Source organism: Ranitomeya imitator, chromosome 2 (genome assembly GCF_032444005.1).
Source record: "Ranitomeya imitator isolate aRanImi1 chromosome 2, aRanImi1.pri, whole genome shotgun sequence".
NCBI classification, from domain to species: Eukaryota; Metazoa; Chordata; class Amphibia; order Anura; family Dendrobatidae; genus Ranitomeya; species Ranitomeya imitator.
The window spans coordinates 379746682-379761796 of record NC_091283.1 but is presented as its reverse complement, the minus strand read 5'-3'; the positions used below and the strand labels follow the sequence as shown (position 1 = coordinate 379761796).

At 42.3% G+C, this 15115-nt stretch overlaps 1 protein-coding gene across 6 annotated transcripts in view; it reads left to right on the top strand.

Moving 5' to 3' along the window:
* LOC138664053 (gastrula zinc finger protein XlCGF17.1-like) overlaps positions 1–10653 on the top strand; it is a 229591-nt gene extending 218938 nt beyond the window's left edge. For 5 of the 6 annotated variants that reach the window (XR_011318285.1, XR_011318284.1, XM_069750467.1 and 2 more), the window contains exons 2-4: positions 351–915; positions 6450–6531; positions 9851–10653. Coding sequence is in view for 4 of the 6 variants with exons in the window: in XM_069750467.1 (XP_069606568.1) it covers positions 351–915; positions 6450–6529 (645 nt within the window). In the remaining 2 variants the exon portion in view is untranslated. Of the gene's footprint in view, positions 1–350; positions 916–6449; positions 6536–9850 lie in introns of all 6 variants that reach the window. The other variant, XM_069750468.1, reaches the window with a different exon arrangement.
* Positions 10654–15115: the final 4462 nt, after the last annotated feature.

Genomic DNA, 15115 nt, shown 5'->3' with positions numbered 1-15115 from the left:
ATTACACAAAGCAAGATAAAGGTAATAGGAACTCAATACATAGTAACATAAATTACCTCCTGGCATAGCCAGATACCAACAAAGCATAACCCATACCAAACAGTGTGGAGGGACCTATAAATAGATCAGAGATAACAGCATGGATAGAGACCCATTGCCTTGAAAGGAATCGTGGTGGCGTCCCCTCACCCCTACGCGCGTTTTGACCCCCAGAAGAAGCCAGCGGTGAAACATGCGTAGAGGTGAAGGGAGGGATATGTAACCGGGTCTTGATTTTGTAATATAACATTGTCAAAAAGCTAAAAGCTGCTATACATAAATGTTTTTTTATATATTTATATATTTTTTAGGTAAAAAAAATGCCTTCCTGTTTGGTAAACCAGTGTGCAAACAAAACAGGTAAAAAGGGCCAAAGTGAGGAAATAATCCTGCACAGATTTCCCAATGATCCATCAAAAATAAAGGTTTGGCTAGAAGCAACCGGGCAACACTTTCAAGACATTGACGCGTTAGCAGAGAATATTCTTGAACGCAGAAAACAAAACAAATATGCACTGTGTTCAATTCATTTCAAGCCCTATTGCTATGACATTACACCAAATAAAATAATACTACGTCCAGATGCTGTACCATCTATATTTCCTGTAGTGGCAGAAGGAGAAAACATCATCTCAGAAGATTTGAAGAAGGATCGAAGTAGAACACGAAAGAGAGCATTTGAGGCCACATTAAGTGGTATGGGAAGTATGGGTGTAGCCTCCTTGAAAACTCAAGTAATTGATCCAGATTACTACACCAAACCAGGATATCGTTCCATTGAGACTCAGACAGAGTACACGTTGTCCAACTCGGAAATGATTATGAAGATCATTCATTTCAAAAACGAAAATGAATGTGAAGAACCAATTACACCACGTAAGTAGAGATGATCAAATCTTTTGAAATTCAGAATTGATAGGTATGTTGAATTTAAAAAAAAAAATGTACTTGGCGGTTAATCCATTTGTCACAATGAAGAAGCCTAGAATTACCCAGAAAAGACTTCTATATTGCTCCGAGGCCTTCTTGGACTGTTTCCAACCCCTGTTAAGCTCTATAACCAAAACATAGCGTTAGAAATATCAAGATGACCTCGCTATAGAAATGGAGGGTAGTCATTAGTAACTAGTAGCCCATTTAATAATGCAGATTTTTTACAAAAAATGAAAAGTCCAAAAATTATCCACCTCTTTATGATCAGATAGACCGTTGTTTGCAGAACATAACTCAAACTGTCCTCACTGTGAAAGTTCTGTTGTGACTGAGACGAGAGATAAGCCTTATACTCCACAACACCCTCTACTTCCTCCCCACTAATACACCTACCGGAGGCAAAAAAGGCCAATTGTGACCTGCCCAGACAGCTGGTGCCAGTGGCGGTGCTTTTGCAAGTGTCTCCTTCATTCTTTTTTTTTTCTTTTCCATTACCACATCCAGTGGCACTTTTTAGGCTATGTTCACACCTAGGAGGTGGGCTGCGGGTTTTCCCGCAGCGGATTTGATAAATCTGCAGGGCAAACCCGCTGCGGTTATCCCTGCAGATTTATCGCGGTTTGTGTTGCGGGTTCCGCTGCGGGATTTACTCCTACTATTGATGCCGCATATGCAGCAATATGCAGCATCAATAGTAATGTTAAAAATAATAAAAATCATGATATACTCACCCTCTGACATCCCGATCTCCTCGGCGCTGCAGGCGGCGGTCCGGTTCCAAAGATGCTGTGCGGTCATGTGACCGCGACGTCACCACAGGTGCTGGTCGCATAGCAAACCTGAGACCGGACGGCCGCGTGCAGCGCTGAGGAGGTCGGGACGTCAGAGGTGAGTATATCATGATTTTATATTTTAATTCTTTTTTTTTTACACAAATATGGTTCCCGGGGCCTGGAGGAGCGTCTCCTCTCCTCCACCCCGGGTACCACCCGTACATTATCCGCTTACTTCCCGCATGGTGGGCACAGCCCCATGCGGGAAGTAAGCGGATCAATGCATTCCTATGGGTGCAGAACCGCTGCGATTCTGCACAAAGAAGTGACATGCTGCGGGTTGTAAACCGCTGCGTTCCCGCGCGTTTTTTCCCGCAGCATGTGCACAGCGGTTTGCGGTTTCCATAGGGTTTACATGTTACTGTAAACGCAATGGAAACTGCAGCGGACCTGCAGCGGCAAAATTGCCGCGGTTCCGCGAAAAAAACGCAAAGTGTGAACATGGCCTTATTTTGCTATAGATTTAGTCCAACACTAAAGTTAACTTTTGACAGTGTTAGTCATCTCTTACCCAAAAAAATAGCAAGAAATGCAAGGTATGTAGGTAGGTACATGCACAGAAATCAACATGTAGCGTGTTCCAAAAAAGGCATGCACCGTTAAACGGATACATTTTGTTTTTACAAGATTCAACCTCCTTTGGAAAAAAATAGCATTACACAAATTTGCAAAATAGGAACACACACACTTAGACCCTTTTGGCAAACAATTAAGTTATTAATGGTTGTCGAAAGAATGTTCTGCCATGCTTAATGCACCTAGACACACAAATACTTAAATGGACTGTCAGCACATAATGACTATTCAAATCAAATCCTAGTGCTCAGTGCAACGTGGCGTGGCCAAACATTTACCCTAAGTGCACTTTCCCACCTTCTTGTTTTTCCCTCTATCTCCATGCCCCTCTCCTCTTCTTTGATTGACATCTCTGGCTTTATAGAGCAAGAGAAGGCTGGAGATAGAGGGAAAACAAGCAGGTAGGAAGGTGCACTTAAATGTTGTTCCATACCACGGTGCACTGAGCGCCTTTACTTGGTTTGAACAGTCATTCTGTTCTGACCCTTTTAGATGCATTACTGACCATAGCTGTGGAGTCGGTAAGTCAAACCTCCGACTCCTCAATTTCCATGACACCGACTCAGACTCCACCAAAATGGGCTACGACTCCACAGCCCTGTTACTGATCAATGAATTTCCAGATATGCTCGATGCCAATGCTAGATGCTCGAGGCCATGGTAGCACATGTAGACAAGACAAGCTGCTCACAGTAGCATGAGCAACATGCGGCTTGGTGTTTGGTTGAAAAATTGTTCTGGAGATTCTCTGAAGAAATTTCTGCACCACTAGTTCTACGAACATATCAATGTGATGTCAAGCTGTTAGTGTGCCTGCAGTGAAAACTAGGGGGGTATAGCTACTATAAATTATACCACCCCACACCATAATCCTGCGAGTAGGACTAGTGTGGCATTCATTCGTGAAGGCCTCTTCATGGCATTGACATCTGCCGAGCTTTGCTCTATGACCCTATGGCCGCCACTCTTTGCTGTGCTCCACATCGGGGTTGACAAGTTACCATACGAATCTCAGTGATCTCATCACCCAAGGCATTTTGAGGCTGACTTAGACTACTGTCGCAAACCGTCGGCCCGACGTGCCGACGGACGTTGTGCTAAATTTAGCACAACGTGGGCAGCGGATGCAGTTTTACAACGCATCCGCTGCCCATTGTGATGAGCGGGGAAGAGGGGGCGGAGTTCCGGCCGCGCATGCGCTGTCGAAAATGGCGGATCCGATGCACAAAAAAGTTACATTGAACTTTTTTGTGACGACAGTCCGACAATTACCGACGCATCCAGTGCACGACGTATGGAACGTGTCTATGTGCAAAAAACGCATCCTGCGGGCAACTTTGCAGGATGCATTTTTTGCACAGAACGACGCATTGCGACGTCTTTATAAAGACGGAAGTGTGAAAGTAGCCTTAGAAAACCATAATTGTCTGCGTATTGAGTAAGCTATATGTTCAGTTACTTTGTGCTTTAGAATTTGCCAACATTCAGTTCTCTCAGCTAAAATCATGTTTGCAAACTCCTCCATCTAATTCGTGGCTCAGACCTGATTAACCCTTTGTGTGCTGTAAACATAACCAGTGGTTATCTGAACTTATTCACACTTCAAACACTCCTGCTTCAGAGAATATCTTTTTATTTATTTCTTTTTTAAACCAGTAATCCTCTTCATCTCTGCTGTCTGTGTCTTTCGATTGTTTGCCGATTTAACACTTCATCTGCTGTAAGCCTAATGAACTACTCTGGCCTAGTTCACATTTCAAATTCTGCAGCAACTCCTAAAATATACACAATCCGTTCCTGTGGTTATCTTAAACTTTGTCTATGCCTCCTTATTTACATTGATCCATTTCTATATTCCATTTATGATTTATTGGCTCAACAATAGTGATGAGCGAACGTGCTCGGATATGGTGTTATCCAGAGCATGCTCGGGTGCTAACCGAGTGATTTCGGTGTGCTCAGATAGTGAGGGTATGTGCACACACTTCTGATTTTGCTGTGGATCCCTTGCGGATTTTGCTGTGGATTCGCAGCAGTTTTCCATGAGTTTACAGTACCATGTAAACCTATGGAAAACAAAATCCGCAGTGCACATGTCAATGCTTTGTGCGGATTCCACAGCGGTATACACCTGCTCCATAATAGGAATCCGCACAAAATCCGCAAAACAATCGCGGTAATTCCAGAGGAAATCCACAGTGAGATTTACCTGCGGTTTTACCAAAATCAGTCCGGAAAAATCCGCAGAGTAATCCGCAGTGTATGCACATACCCTAAGAGTCCCCGCGCCTGCCTGTCGCATCTGTTTTCCAACCGAAACGCATGTAGGGATTGCCTAACAAACAGGCTACCTGTCGAAATGAGCCCTAACATGGCTTTTTAAAAAGAAAAAAAAAGAATATAGGAAAAAAGAATACACGTCGAGCACACTAGTTATCTATCACAGGTACACTATAATCACTTATGAAAGGGTCAACAGTATAAATCTAGGATTTTTCTTGCATATGAAATAAAAAAGAAAATATCCAGCATTCAAAACAATCTGACCCTCATACAACTTGTCCCTCTTGCATCATGTCCCCCACAAACTATGAGATATCTATAGGGACTCATACTCATTTACGAGAGAAACGGACAAGTGCGATCCGATAAAAAAAAAAACAGATTGCACTCTGACCAAGGTTAATCTGAGTCCTTGCTCATCTGCAATTTTTTTTTTTTATTATCCCCCCCCTTCAATTGAATGCAAAGGTGACATCAACCCCAATAATATCACCCCACTTTCCATCGCTACAGGGCAAGTGGGAAGAGCGAGGCTGAGTGTCAGATTTGTCGCATCTCTTGGATGCGCCATTTCTATGGCTGCTGAGAGCTGATGTTTTTAGTCCGGCATGGGGCCAATATCCATGTCCCCTTCCTGCGCTGTTGATATCAGCCCTTAGCTGTCTGCCTACCCTTTGCTTGTTATTAATTATAAGGGGACCCTACGTCATTTTTTTTTTTGGGGGGGGGCAATTTTAATAACCAGTAAAGGCTAAGTATACTGCTGAGAGCTGTTATTAATAACCTGGGATGATCCATGGGTTTTACACCACCCCAATTCCCAGGCTGTAAACATCGGCCCCCAGCTGTCTGCTTTCCATCTGCTGGTTAATAAAAATTTGGGGAACCCCACGCCATTTTTTTTTTCTTTAGGAAATAATGTATTTACTAATAAAATACATGCACATATTTCCTTTTGAAAACTGTAAATGGCAGAGTTCATGTTAAAATAGCATTGCAATTGGATTGCATTCACATGGGTACTTCTGCTACAGTGAACTCCGGCTGCGCGACGATAAGGTGCTCTCCCCACTTCCTCTTTGCATAGTCATCACTATGTACACATGGTTCCTAGCGATGACTATATGGGGAGAGCACCCTCCCGGAGGTCACAGTGACTCACCTGAATGCAGTGCTCATAGAAGGGAGGAAAAGATACGGATTGTGGAGGGAGTGCAAGGCGCAGGTGTGGGATTCCGGCGCCACAACTGATGTGCATGGGAGGGGGGTAGTATTATAATGAAGACAGGAGGCAGGGATTTCTTCCAAGCAGGCACGCCCCGGGGCTTGGAAGAAATCATTAGCATAAGGAAAGAATATAACAATTCTTAACAACAAGACTGCTAACATGAGGCATACAGATACCACTTGTTTAACATATTAATGCCCATATTAATAGGTCGAATATGTCTCAGGGGTGACAGATTCCCTTCAAATGCATATCAGGTGACCCTGACCAAACTGACTGGATCTGCTTGTCAAAAAAGACCAAATAAGGAAAGTGTGAAAATCGCCTTTTAAATTCTCAAGTTCCCAAGAGTAACAATACCATTCCGTGGCTTGAAAGGGTTTACATTTTTTCCGGAAGCGGCTCCGACTATAAAAGCTCGACATCTGTACCTTCAGCCCAAAGACATTGTGGCAACATGCCCTTCAATTGTTTTATTTATTATCTGAACTGTGGTCTATCTAACTTTATTATAGTTACACAGATTACATTACTTTTCTTTATTTTTTTTTTTACAGAAACTATTCTAAATGGATATGACACATTTGTGAAAGCTCTGAAACCGGAACCCATACTGAAGGCTGAAAGCGAAGGATAAATGTTGGTAAAATATAATCACTAAAATGCAGTGAGAGAAAAAGTTGTGTTCCAAAAGTGTCAGAGGGGATCTGTGTTAACTCTTACAGGGAGTCCGTCAGCCCCCCTCCACCTAGTGCACTTTAAATGGGTAATATAGTGTTGTAGTGGTTCTTGACTTTCATAGCAGCACTGTACCTGTTACAGTGCCTGTGAAAATGACTTTTTAATTTGTATGCAAATGAAAAGGCTTCAGTGCACCCTTGGTGTGGCCAAAAGTTTAGTACAACATTACGCCTGTTCATTTACCATACATATTGTGGGCCTTCCCACCCCATCCAGCGTCTGATTGACAGTGCCCTCTTCATGCATTTTAGTTGTGACATGCTCCCTTTAAAGAGGTTGTTCACTTAGGGAACTTTTTTTTATAGCTTAAAATGTTGTGCTGTTCGGTTTTTACAGACTCTTTATTTGATCATTCAACGTTGGTGTGGTCATAAATCAGCTGGGAGAAACTTAGCGAATCTGAGACTTTTTTACTGAAACATCGACCCACTTTACATTTTATGTTCATGGTAAATTTTGGTCAATTATGATTATTCATGAAAATATCTGAAATTTGATATATATAATTTCAGAATTATCTACAAAATGGCAAAGGATCTTTTTGGTAAGGAACTTTTATAGTCCTTTTTTTTCACCTTTTTCTAGTTTCTAATTTATCCATCTGTAAATTGTATTTTACCTGGTCATTTACATCAGGACCATGGGGTGTATTTAGCTGTATCCAAGGTGACTTTCGAAACAAAAATTACATTTTTCCACTATTATGTTGCTCTAACCCCCAATTTTTCACTTTTGTAATAGATGGCAAAAGATTATGGGACCCAAAATTTGTTTCTCAATTTTTCATGAGAAACACTCGTCAGGAACTACTGTTTGGGCACACAATGGACTTAGAAAGGGAATGAGCGCTATTTGACTTTGAGCACAATTTTAGCTAGAACAGATTGCAGATTTCATGTTGTATTTGCAGATCCTCTAAGCAGAAACCCCCCGCAAGTGATCATATTTTGGTGAATACCCCATATATGGGATTCATCTAGGGGTGCAGAGAGCATTTTGAACCCATATGTGTTTTCATGGAAGTTTATATAATTGGGATGTGAAAAATTAAATTTTTTCCACTAATATGTTGATTTATCCACAACGCATCTCATACATTTAGTAGTCTGTCCCCACTACATTAATGCCAAATATGTGGATGTGAACTGTGGTGTAGACACACTATTGGACTTGGCGGGAATAGGGACATTTGGTTTTGAGAGTGTGCAAGTAGTTTTTCCAGAGCCTTTAGAGCTACTTGTGATGTGGAAACCCCCTATTCCTCAATTGCCAGATATAAGATTTAAGTGAGGGATTGTTTTTTTCTGTGGGTTGAGTGAAAGTTTTTCTATTGATACCACTTTGAAGTACTTAACATTTTGGACCACTTTTTTAAAGGCTCCGTTCCTTTTTGATCGAGTGTTGTACACCAAATACTTACCTCAAGGTTTCCTAATATATCCATTCATAATATTCAAATTATGCAAAATGTTATTCAGACAAAACCCCTAACGGTACCACTTTGGACTTTGGTTCCTGTTCCAACAGTGTCCCGTCTCTTTAGAGGCCAATCGCTCTTTTGTGCATGCTTAAAAAATGGGGCACTGCTGATCAGAGGCCAGATGGAGTCTAAAGTGACTCAGTCTGCCAAATTAAAGTGAATGGTTCCATCTGCTTGTTTGAAAAACAGGATTGAGACAAAGAGTTTACGCATAAACCCAGAACTACAGTAAATGCCCAACTTTGAGTGTTGATGTTGTGAGAGGGAGGCGTATCGCTCTCACCCCAATCTAAATGTATTCAGAGGCTTATACAACCAGAGATGTTGCTGGCATTGGATATGGCTGTCACTGCAAGCCTGGGGTGATAGCGCTGGGTACAAATTCTGTGCCCTCACAAATAGGACATACCGGAATGCCCATTTACAGGAACTACTTGAAAAAGAGGACTTACCGGTACATCCAATGTCGAAAAAGAGGCAATTTTTTTTTCATTGGTCATGTTGCACTATAAAACATTATCATCCATATGTTTAATGACCATACGTGTTGTGTTCCTAATTAAACAAATAACTGTTTAATTAAGAATAATTTAAATATTAATTTAATCAGGGACTGGCAAAGCCATTCCAAAGCTTCTATCTCCCTGGCTGTAAAAGCAGCTGCGCCTCAACTTCTTTCTCTAGAGTGAAAGCTCACTGGCAGTGTAGTCAAGCCAGCGAGCAGTCATTCATGTTAAGCAGGTGGGATTCAGCAGAGAACAGTCAGGGAGGCAGAGGCTGCACTGGCAAATTAAAGCACAATTTTTCCAGTCTGAGAGCAATCGATCTATTCTATAAAAGATCATGTCTTCTTGATCTTGTAAAATACAACAGCATGACCGTACAAACATTTGTGGATGGGGGCGGGTTGTGGCTTTTGTTTTGTTAAGACAGTTTAATGGAACCATTCTAATATTGGATAGGTAATAACTATTGATGAGCGAGTATACTCGTTGCAACGAGGCAACCCCCACATGAACCTAGGCTGGCTAGTAGCCGTAAATCATTCAGCTGAGGTGACAAAAAACGAAATCTCCGAACACTAACAAATACTCGGAGATCACCCGAGCGTACTCGGGAAAACCCGAGCAACGAGTATACTCGCTCATCACTAGTACTAACTGGATATAAGACGAATAGATTCAGAAGACGAGTCCATCGGCAGGGTCAGTATTCTGTGACCCAAATGTGCTGGTCATCCCGGGCTTTGTTTCCTTCTCCTGGATCTACTGCTCTCTGCCGTGCTCCGCATCTAGTTTTGCAGGTTACCCAGAGTGAATCAGTTATATCATCTTCCTAGACCTAAGTAAGGCCCATTTAGACACACTTGGGTCTTGGGCTTGAGACTGTAGTCCTATGTTTGAATGCTCCACCTTCTATGCTTCTTGTGCTTGCATTCATCCGCTTAACCTGTGCTCCCAGCTTTTCTTTTGATTAGCTGGTGCGATGTCATGTGTGTGCGTCATGCCACAATGATGATGTCATGCCAGTCCTACCTAATCAAAAGAAGAGGCGGGGATGCCGGAAAGCAAGGAAACGTCCAGGCCTCCCATCCAGTGGTCACAGAATACTGACCCAGCCAATGGACCAAAGTTGATCCTCCCATCTCTAGTAAATATATATATATAAAAAAAAACTTTCTAAACACGTTTGGTGTTTGAAATCTAATTTTACGTTTTTTTTCTTTTCTTTTCACAGGTTTAACATACAATGACAGATAAGAAAACATTTACTGGCTTTCGATGATATTCCTTTGTAATAATAAAAAAGAAACTGTCGACAATGGAACACATTTGTTTTTAACTCTTAAAAAACCTAAATAATTGTTTTATATTTTTAAAAGGAATGTCATTTGTGATAAAATGTCTTCATAACTGTTTGTATCTATGGTAATCGTATCCTTGGACATAATGTTATTTGGTTCTTTTAAACGTATTGTGTGTTTTGTCGTAAATGTGATCGTTTAACCTTCACGTTTTGTAGCTCCAAACCCTTGAACAGGTCTTTGAAATTGTGTTCTCTGAACTGAGTGTTCGCAGGTGAAGTTGTTCTCTACAGCAATCATTTTTTTTTCTCTACGAATGTTTTAAAAAGACATTCTGTTAAGTTTGCTTTCACCAGCTGTACAATTATCAGCAATTTCACCTAAATTCTATGTGGCAGCGATACAGATAAATGATGTAAATATTGTTTGGCTTGCACAATTGCCGCCGTTATCGAATAAATGGAGTCCGGTGAAGAGGTGGATGATTTATTCAGCACGGTCATTGGCTTATTCCAGGCGATATAGTATTAGGCTGTAGATCTTGGTTCATCCACCATATTGAATGTTAGTACACATTGTAATTTTACTATTTATGACACATGGCAGCACCAATATTTAAAAAAGAAAAAAAAAACAAACGCGTTTGACTGGAAGTCTGTATGGTGGAGGCCAACCTTACTGTATGCTACTGCTGTCAATCAAGAAACTGTGTAATAAACCATATTGATTTTACAAACTCTGTTTTATTTTTAATTATTTCCTCCAAACAAAGTAATTTAACAATAAAAATTAACAGCAAAAGGAATATGCGACATAAGCCATGATGATCAAATTTGCTAAAGTGCACATTATAAAGGGAAGGTCAATTTGCAGTGAAGTAATTTGATGCAAACTGAATATTCCTTATTACCCTCAAGGGTTTATCCAGACCAAAAAGGATAATAAATGTCAGATGTAATAAAAATAAATACTGGTCACCCCACTGCTCGTCTGTCCTGCCATCCCTGCAGCCTGACGTTCAATCCCTCTTCTTTTTTGGTATCCCTTCATGTGCATCCCTTTTTGGCTTCTGGTATGACTCGACCAGTGTTCCCCAAGTCCGGTCCTCATCTGGTCAAGGCTGTGACGGCATAGCACACAGGAACATCAATGGTCTAGTCCAGTGTTTCCCAACTCCGGTCCTCAAGAGCCACCAACAGGTCATGTTTTCAGGATTTCCTTAGTATTGCACAGGTGATAATTGCATCACTTGGACAGGCAAGCATTCATTGACCTGTGCAATACTAAGGAAATCCTCAAAACATGACCTGTTGGTGGCTCTTGAGGACCGGAGTTGGGAAACACTGGACTAGACCATTGATGTTCCTGTGTGCTATGCCGTCACAGCCTTGACCAGATGCAGGGCCTGGAGTGATGTGTGTTGTGGATTCTGTTTTTGGGCTCCCTCTGGTGGTTACAGATGGTACTGGGTGACTTGTGTTCTCTGCGGTCTCTGGTGTCCACCTGTTCTATCAGGATATGGGAGTTTCCTATTTAACCTGGCTTTCTTGTCATTTCCTCGCCGGCGATCAATGTAATCAGTGTGTCTTGTTACCTCTGCTTTCCGCTTCAGTAATCTTCAGGACAAGCTAAGTTTTTGATTTTCCTGTTCCACGTTTTGCTTTATTTTTGTTTTAGTCCAGCTTGCAGTTATGTGATTCCTTGTTGCTGGTTGCTCTAGTGGGCTGATATTACTCCTCATGTTCCATGAGTTGGCACATGAGTTCAGGTAATTTCAGGATGGTTTTTTGTAGGGTTTTTCGCTGACCGCGCAGTTCACTTTTGTATCCTCTGCTATCTAGTTTTAGCGGGCCTCATTTTGCTGAATCTGTTTTCATTACTACGTATGTGCTTTCCTCTCATTTCACCGTCATTACATGTGGGGGGTTTCTCTGGAGGCAAGAGAGGTCTTTGTTTCTTCTAATAGGGGAAGCTAGTCCTTCGGCTGGCGCGAGACGTCTAGAATCATCGTAGGCACGTTCCCCGGCTACTGCTAGTGTTGTGAATTAGGTTCAGGATCGCGGTCAGCTCAGTTTCCATCACCCTAGAGCTTGTTCTGTTTTTTGTGTGCTTGTCCTTTTGTGATCCCCTGCCATTGCGATCATGACAGTATCGCCGGCCCGAAAAGTGGTAATCATATTGGCTGAAGTAGGAGGAAAAGTAGTCTGAGGAAGGTTTTTTTTTTTTTTTTTTTTTCCTTCCCTCAGAGTTTGCTGCGTCTTACCTCCTCTTAATCCTTGAATGGCTCTGACCTTAGCTGTTTATCATGGACGTCCAGAGTTTGGCTTCCATCCTGAATAATCTTGCTGCTAAGGTTCAAAATATACAAGATTTTGTTGTACATGCTCCTATGTCTGAACCTAGAATTTCTATCCCAGAGTTTTTTTCTGGAGATAGATCTAGTTTTCTGAATTTTAGGAACAATTGCAAGTTGTTTCTTTCTTTGAAATCTCGCTTCTCTGGAGACCCTGCTCAGCAAGTCAAGATTGTGATATCTTTCCTGCGGGGTGACCCTCAGAATTGGGCATTTGCATTGGCACCAGGGGATCCTGCGTTGATCAATGTGGATGCGTTTTTTCTGGCATTGGGTTTGCTCTATGAGGAACCTAACCTAGAGATTCAGGCTGAAAAAGCTTTATTGGCTCTCTCTCAGGGGCAAGATGAAGCAGAATTATATTGTCAGAAATTTCGGAAATGGTCGGTGCTTACTCAGTGGAATGAGTGCGCCCTGGCTGCAAGATTCAGAGATGGCCTTTCTGAGGCCATTAAAGATGTTATGGTGGGGTTCCCTGCGCATGCAGGTCTGAATGAGTCTATGACTATGGCTATTCAGATTGATCGGCGTTTACGGGAGCGCAAACCTGTGCACCATTTGGCGGTGTCTTTTGAACAGGCACCTGAGACAATGCAATGTGATAGAATTCAGTCCAGAAGTGAACGGCAAAACTATAGGCGGAAAAATGGGTTGTGTTTTTATTGTGGTGATTCAGCTCATGTTATATCAGCATGCTCTAAACGCACAAAAAAGGTTGATAAGTCTGTTGCCATTAGTACGTTACAGTCTAAGTTCATTCTGTCTGTGACTCTGATTTGTTCATTATCTGCCATTTCCGTCGATGCCTCTGTGGATTCAGGCGCTGCCCTGAGTCTTATGGATTGGTCATTTGCCAACCGCTGTGGGTTTAGTCTGGAGCCTCTGGAAGTCCCTATTCCTTTGAAAGGAATTGACTCTACACCTTTGGCTATGAATAAACCTCAGTACTGGACACAAGTGACCATGCGTATGACTCCCGTTCATCAGGAGGTGATTCGCTTCCTGGTACTGTATAATTTACATGATGTCTTAGTGCTTGGTCTGCCATGGTTACAAACTCATAACCCAGTCTTGGACTGGAAAACGATGTCTGTGTTAAGCTGGGGATGTCAGGGAGTTCATGATGATGCACCTCCGATTTCTATCGCTTCATCTACTCCTTCTGAGGTTCCTGTATTTTTGTCTGATTATCGGGATGTTTTTGAGGAGCCTAAGCTCAATTCGCTTCCTCCTCACAGGGATTGCGATTGTGCTATAGATTTGATTCCTGGCAGTAAATTTCCTAAAGGTCGTTTGTTCAATCTGTCAGTGCCAGAGCATACTGCTATGCGGGATTATGTTAAGGAGTCCTTGGAAAAGGGACATATCCGTCCATCTTTGTCTCCTTTGGGAGCAGGTTTTTTTTTCGTGGCCAAAAAAGATGGTTCCTTGAGGCCTTGTATAGATTACCGTCTTTTGAATAAGATTACGGTCAAATATCAGTATCCTTTGCCATTGTTGACTGATTTGTTAGCTCGCATTAAGGGGGCTAAATGGTTCACTAAGATTGATCTTCGGGGTGCGTATAATCTTGTGCGGATTAAGCAGGGTGATGAGTGGAAAACCGCATTTAGTACGCCTGAGGGCCATTTTGAGTATTTGGTGATGCCTTTTGGACTTTCTAATGCTCCTTCTGTCTTCCAGTCCTTTTATGCACGATATTTTCCGTGAATATCTGGATAAATTTATGATTGTGTATTTGGATGATGTTTTGTTTTTTTCTGATGACTGGGAGTCCCATGTTCAGCAGGTCAGGAAGGTGTTTCAGGTCCTGCGGGCCAATTCTTTGTTTGTGAAAGGTTCAAAGTGTCTCTTTGGAGTCCAGAAGATTTCTTTTTTGGGGTATATTTTTTCCCCTTCTACTATTGAGATGGATCCCGTCAAGGTTCAAGCTATTTGTGACTGGACGCAGCCTACATCTCTTAAGAGTCTACAGAAGTTCTTGGGCTTTGCTAATTTTTATCGTCGTTTCATAACTAATTTTTCTAGTGTTGTTAAGCCTTTGACGGATCTGACTAAGAAGGGTGCTGATGTTGCTGATTGGTCTCCTGCGGCTGTGGAGGCCTTTCAGGAACTTAAGCGCCGGTTTTCTTCTGCTCCTGTGTTGCGTCAGCCAGATGTTTTGCTTCCTTTTCAGGTTGAGGTTGATGCTTCTGAGATTGGAGCGGGGGCGGTTTTGTCACAGAGAAGCTCCGATTGCTCGGTGATGAAGCCATGTGCGTTCTTTTCTAGAAAGTTTTTGCCCACTGAGCGGAATTATGATGTTGGTAATCGGGAGCTTTTGGCCATGAAGTGGGCATTTGAGGAGTGGCGTCATTGGCTTGAGGGTGCTAGACATCGTGTGGTGGTCTTGACTGATCACAAAAATCTGATTTACCTTGAGTCTGCCAAGCGTCTGAATCCTAGACAGGCTCGTTGGTCACTGTTTTTCTACCGTTTCGATTTTGTGGTTTCATACCTGCCAGGTTCAAAGAATGTGAAGGCGGATGCTCTTTCTAGGAGTTTTGTGACTGATTCCCCTGGAAATTCTGAGCCCACTGGTATCCTTAGGGATGGGGTGATTTTGTCGGCTGTCTTCCCAGACTTGCGACGTGCTTTGCAGGAGTTTCAGGCGGATAAACCTGATCGTTGTCCGCCTGAAAGACTGTTTGTTCTGGATAATTGGACCAGTAGAGTCATCTCCGAGGTCCATTCTTCTGCGTTGGCAGGTCATCCTGGAATATTTGGTACTAGAGACTTGGTGGCCAGGTCTTTTTGGTGGCCTTCCTTGTCGAGGGATGTGTGTTCTTTTGTGCAGTCTTGTGAA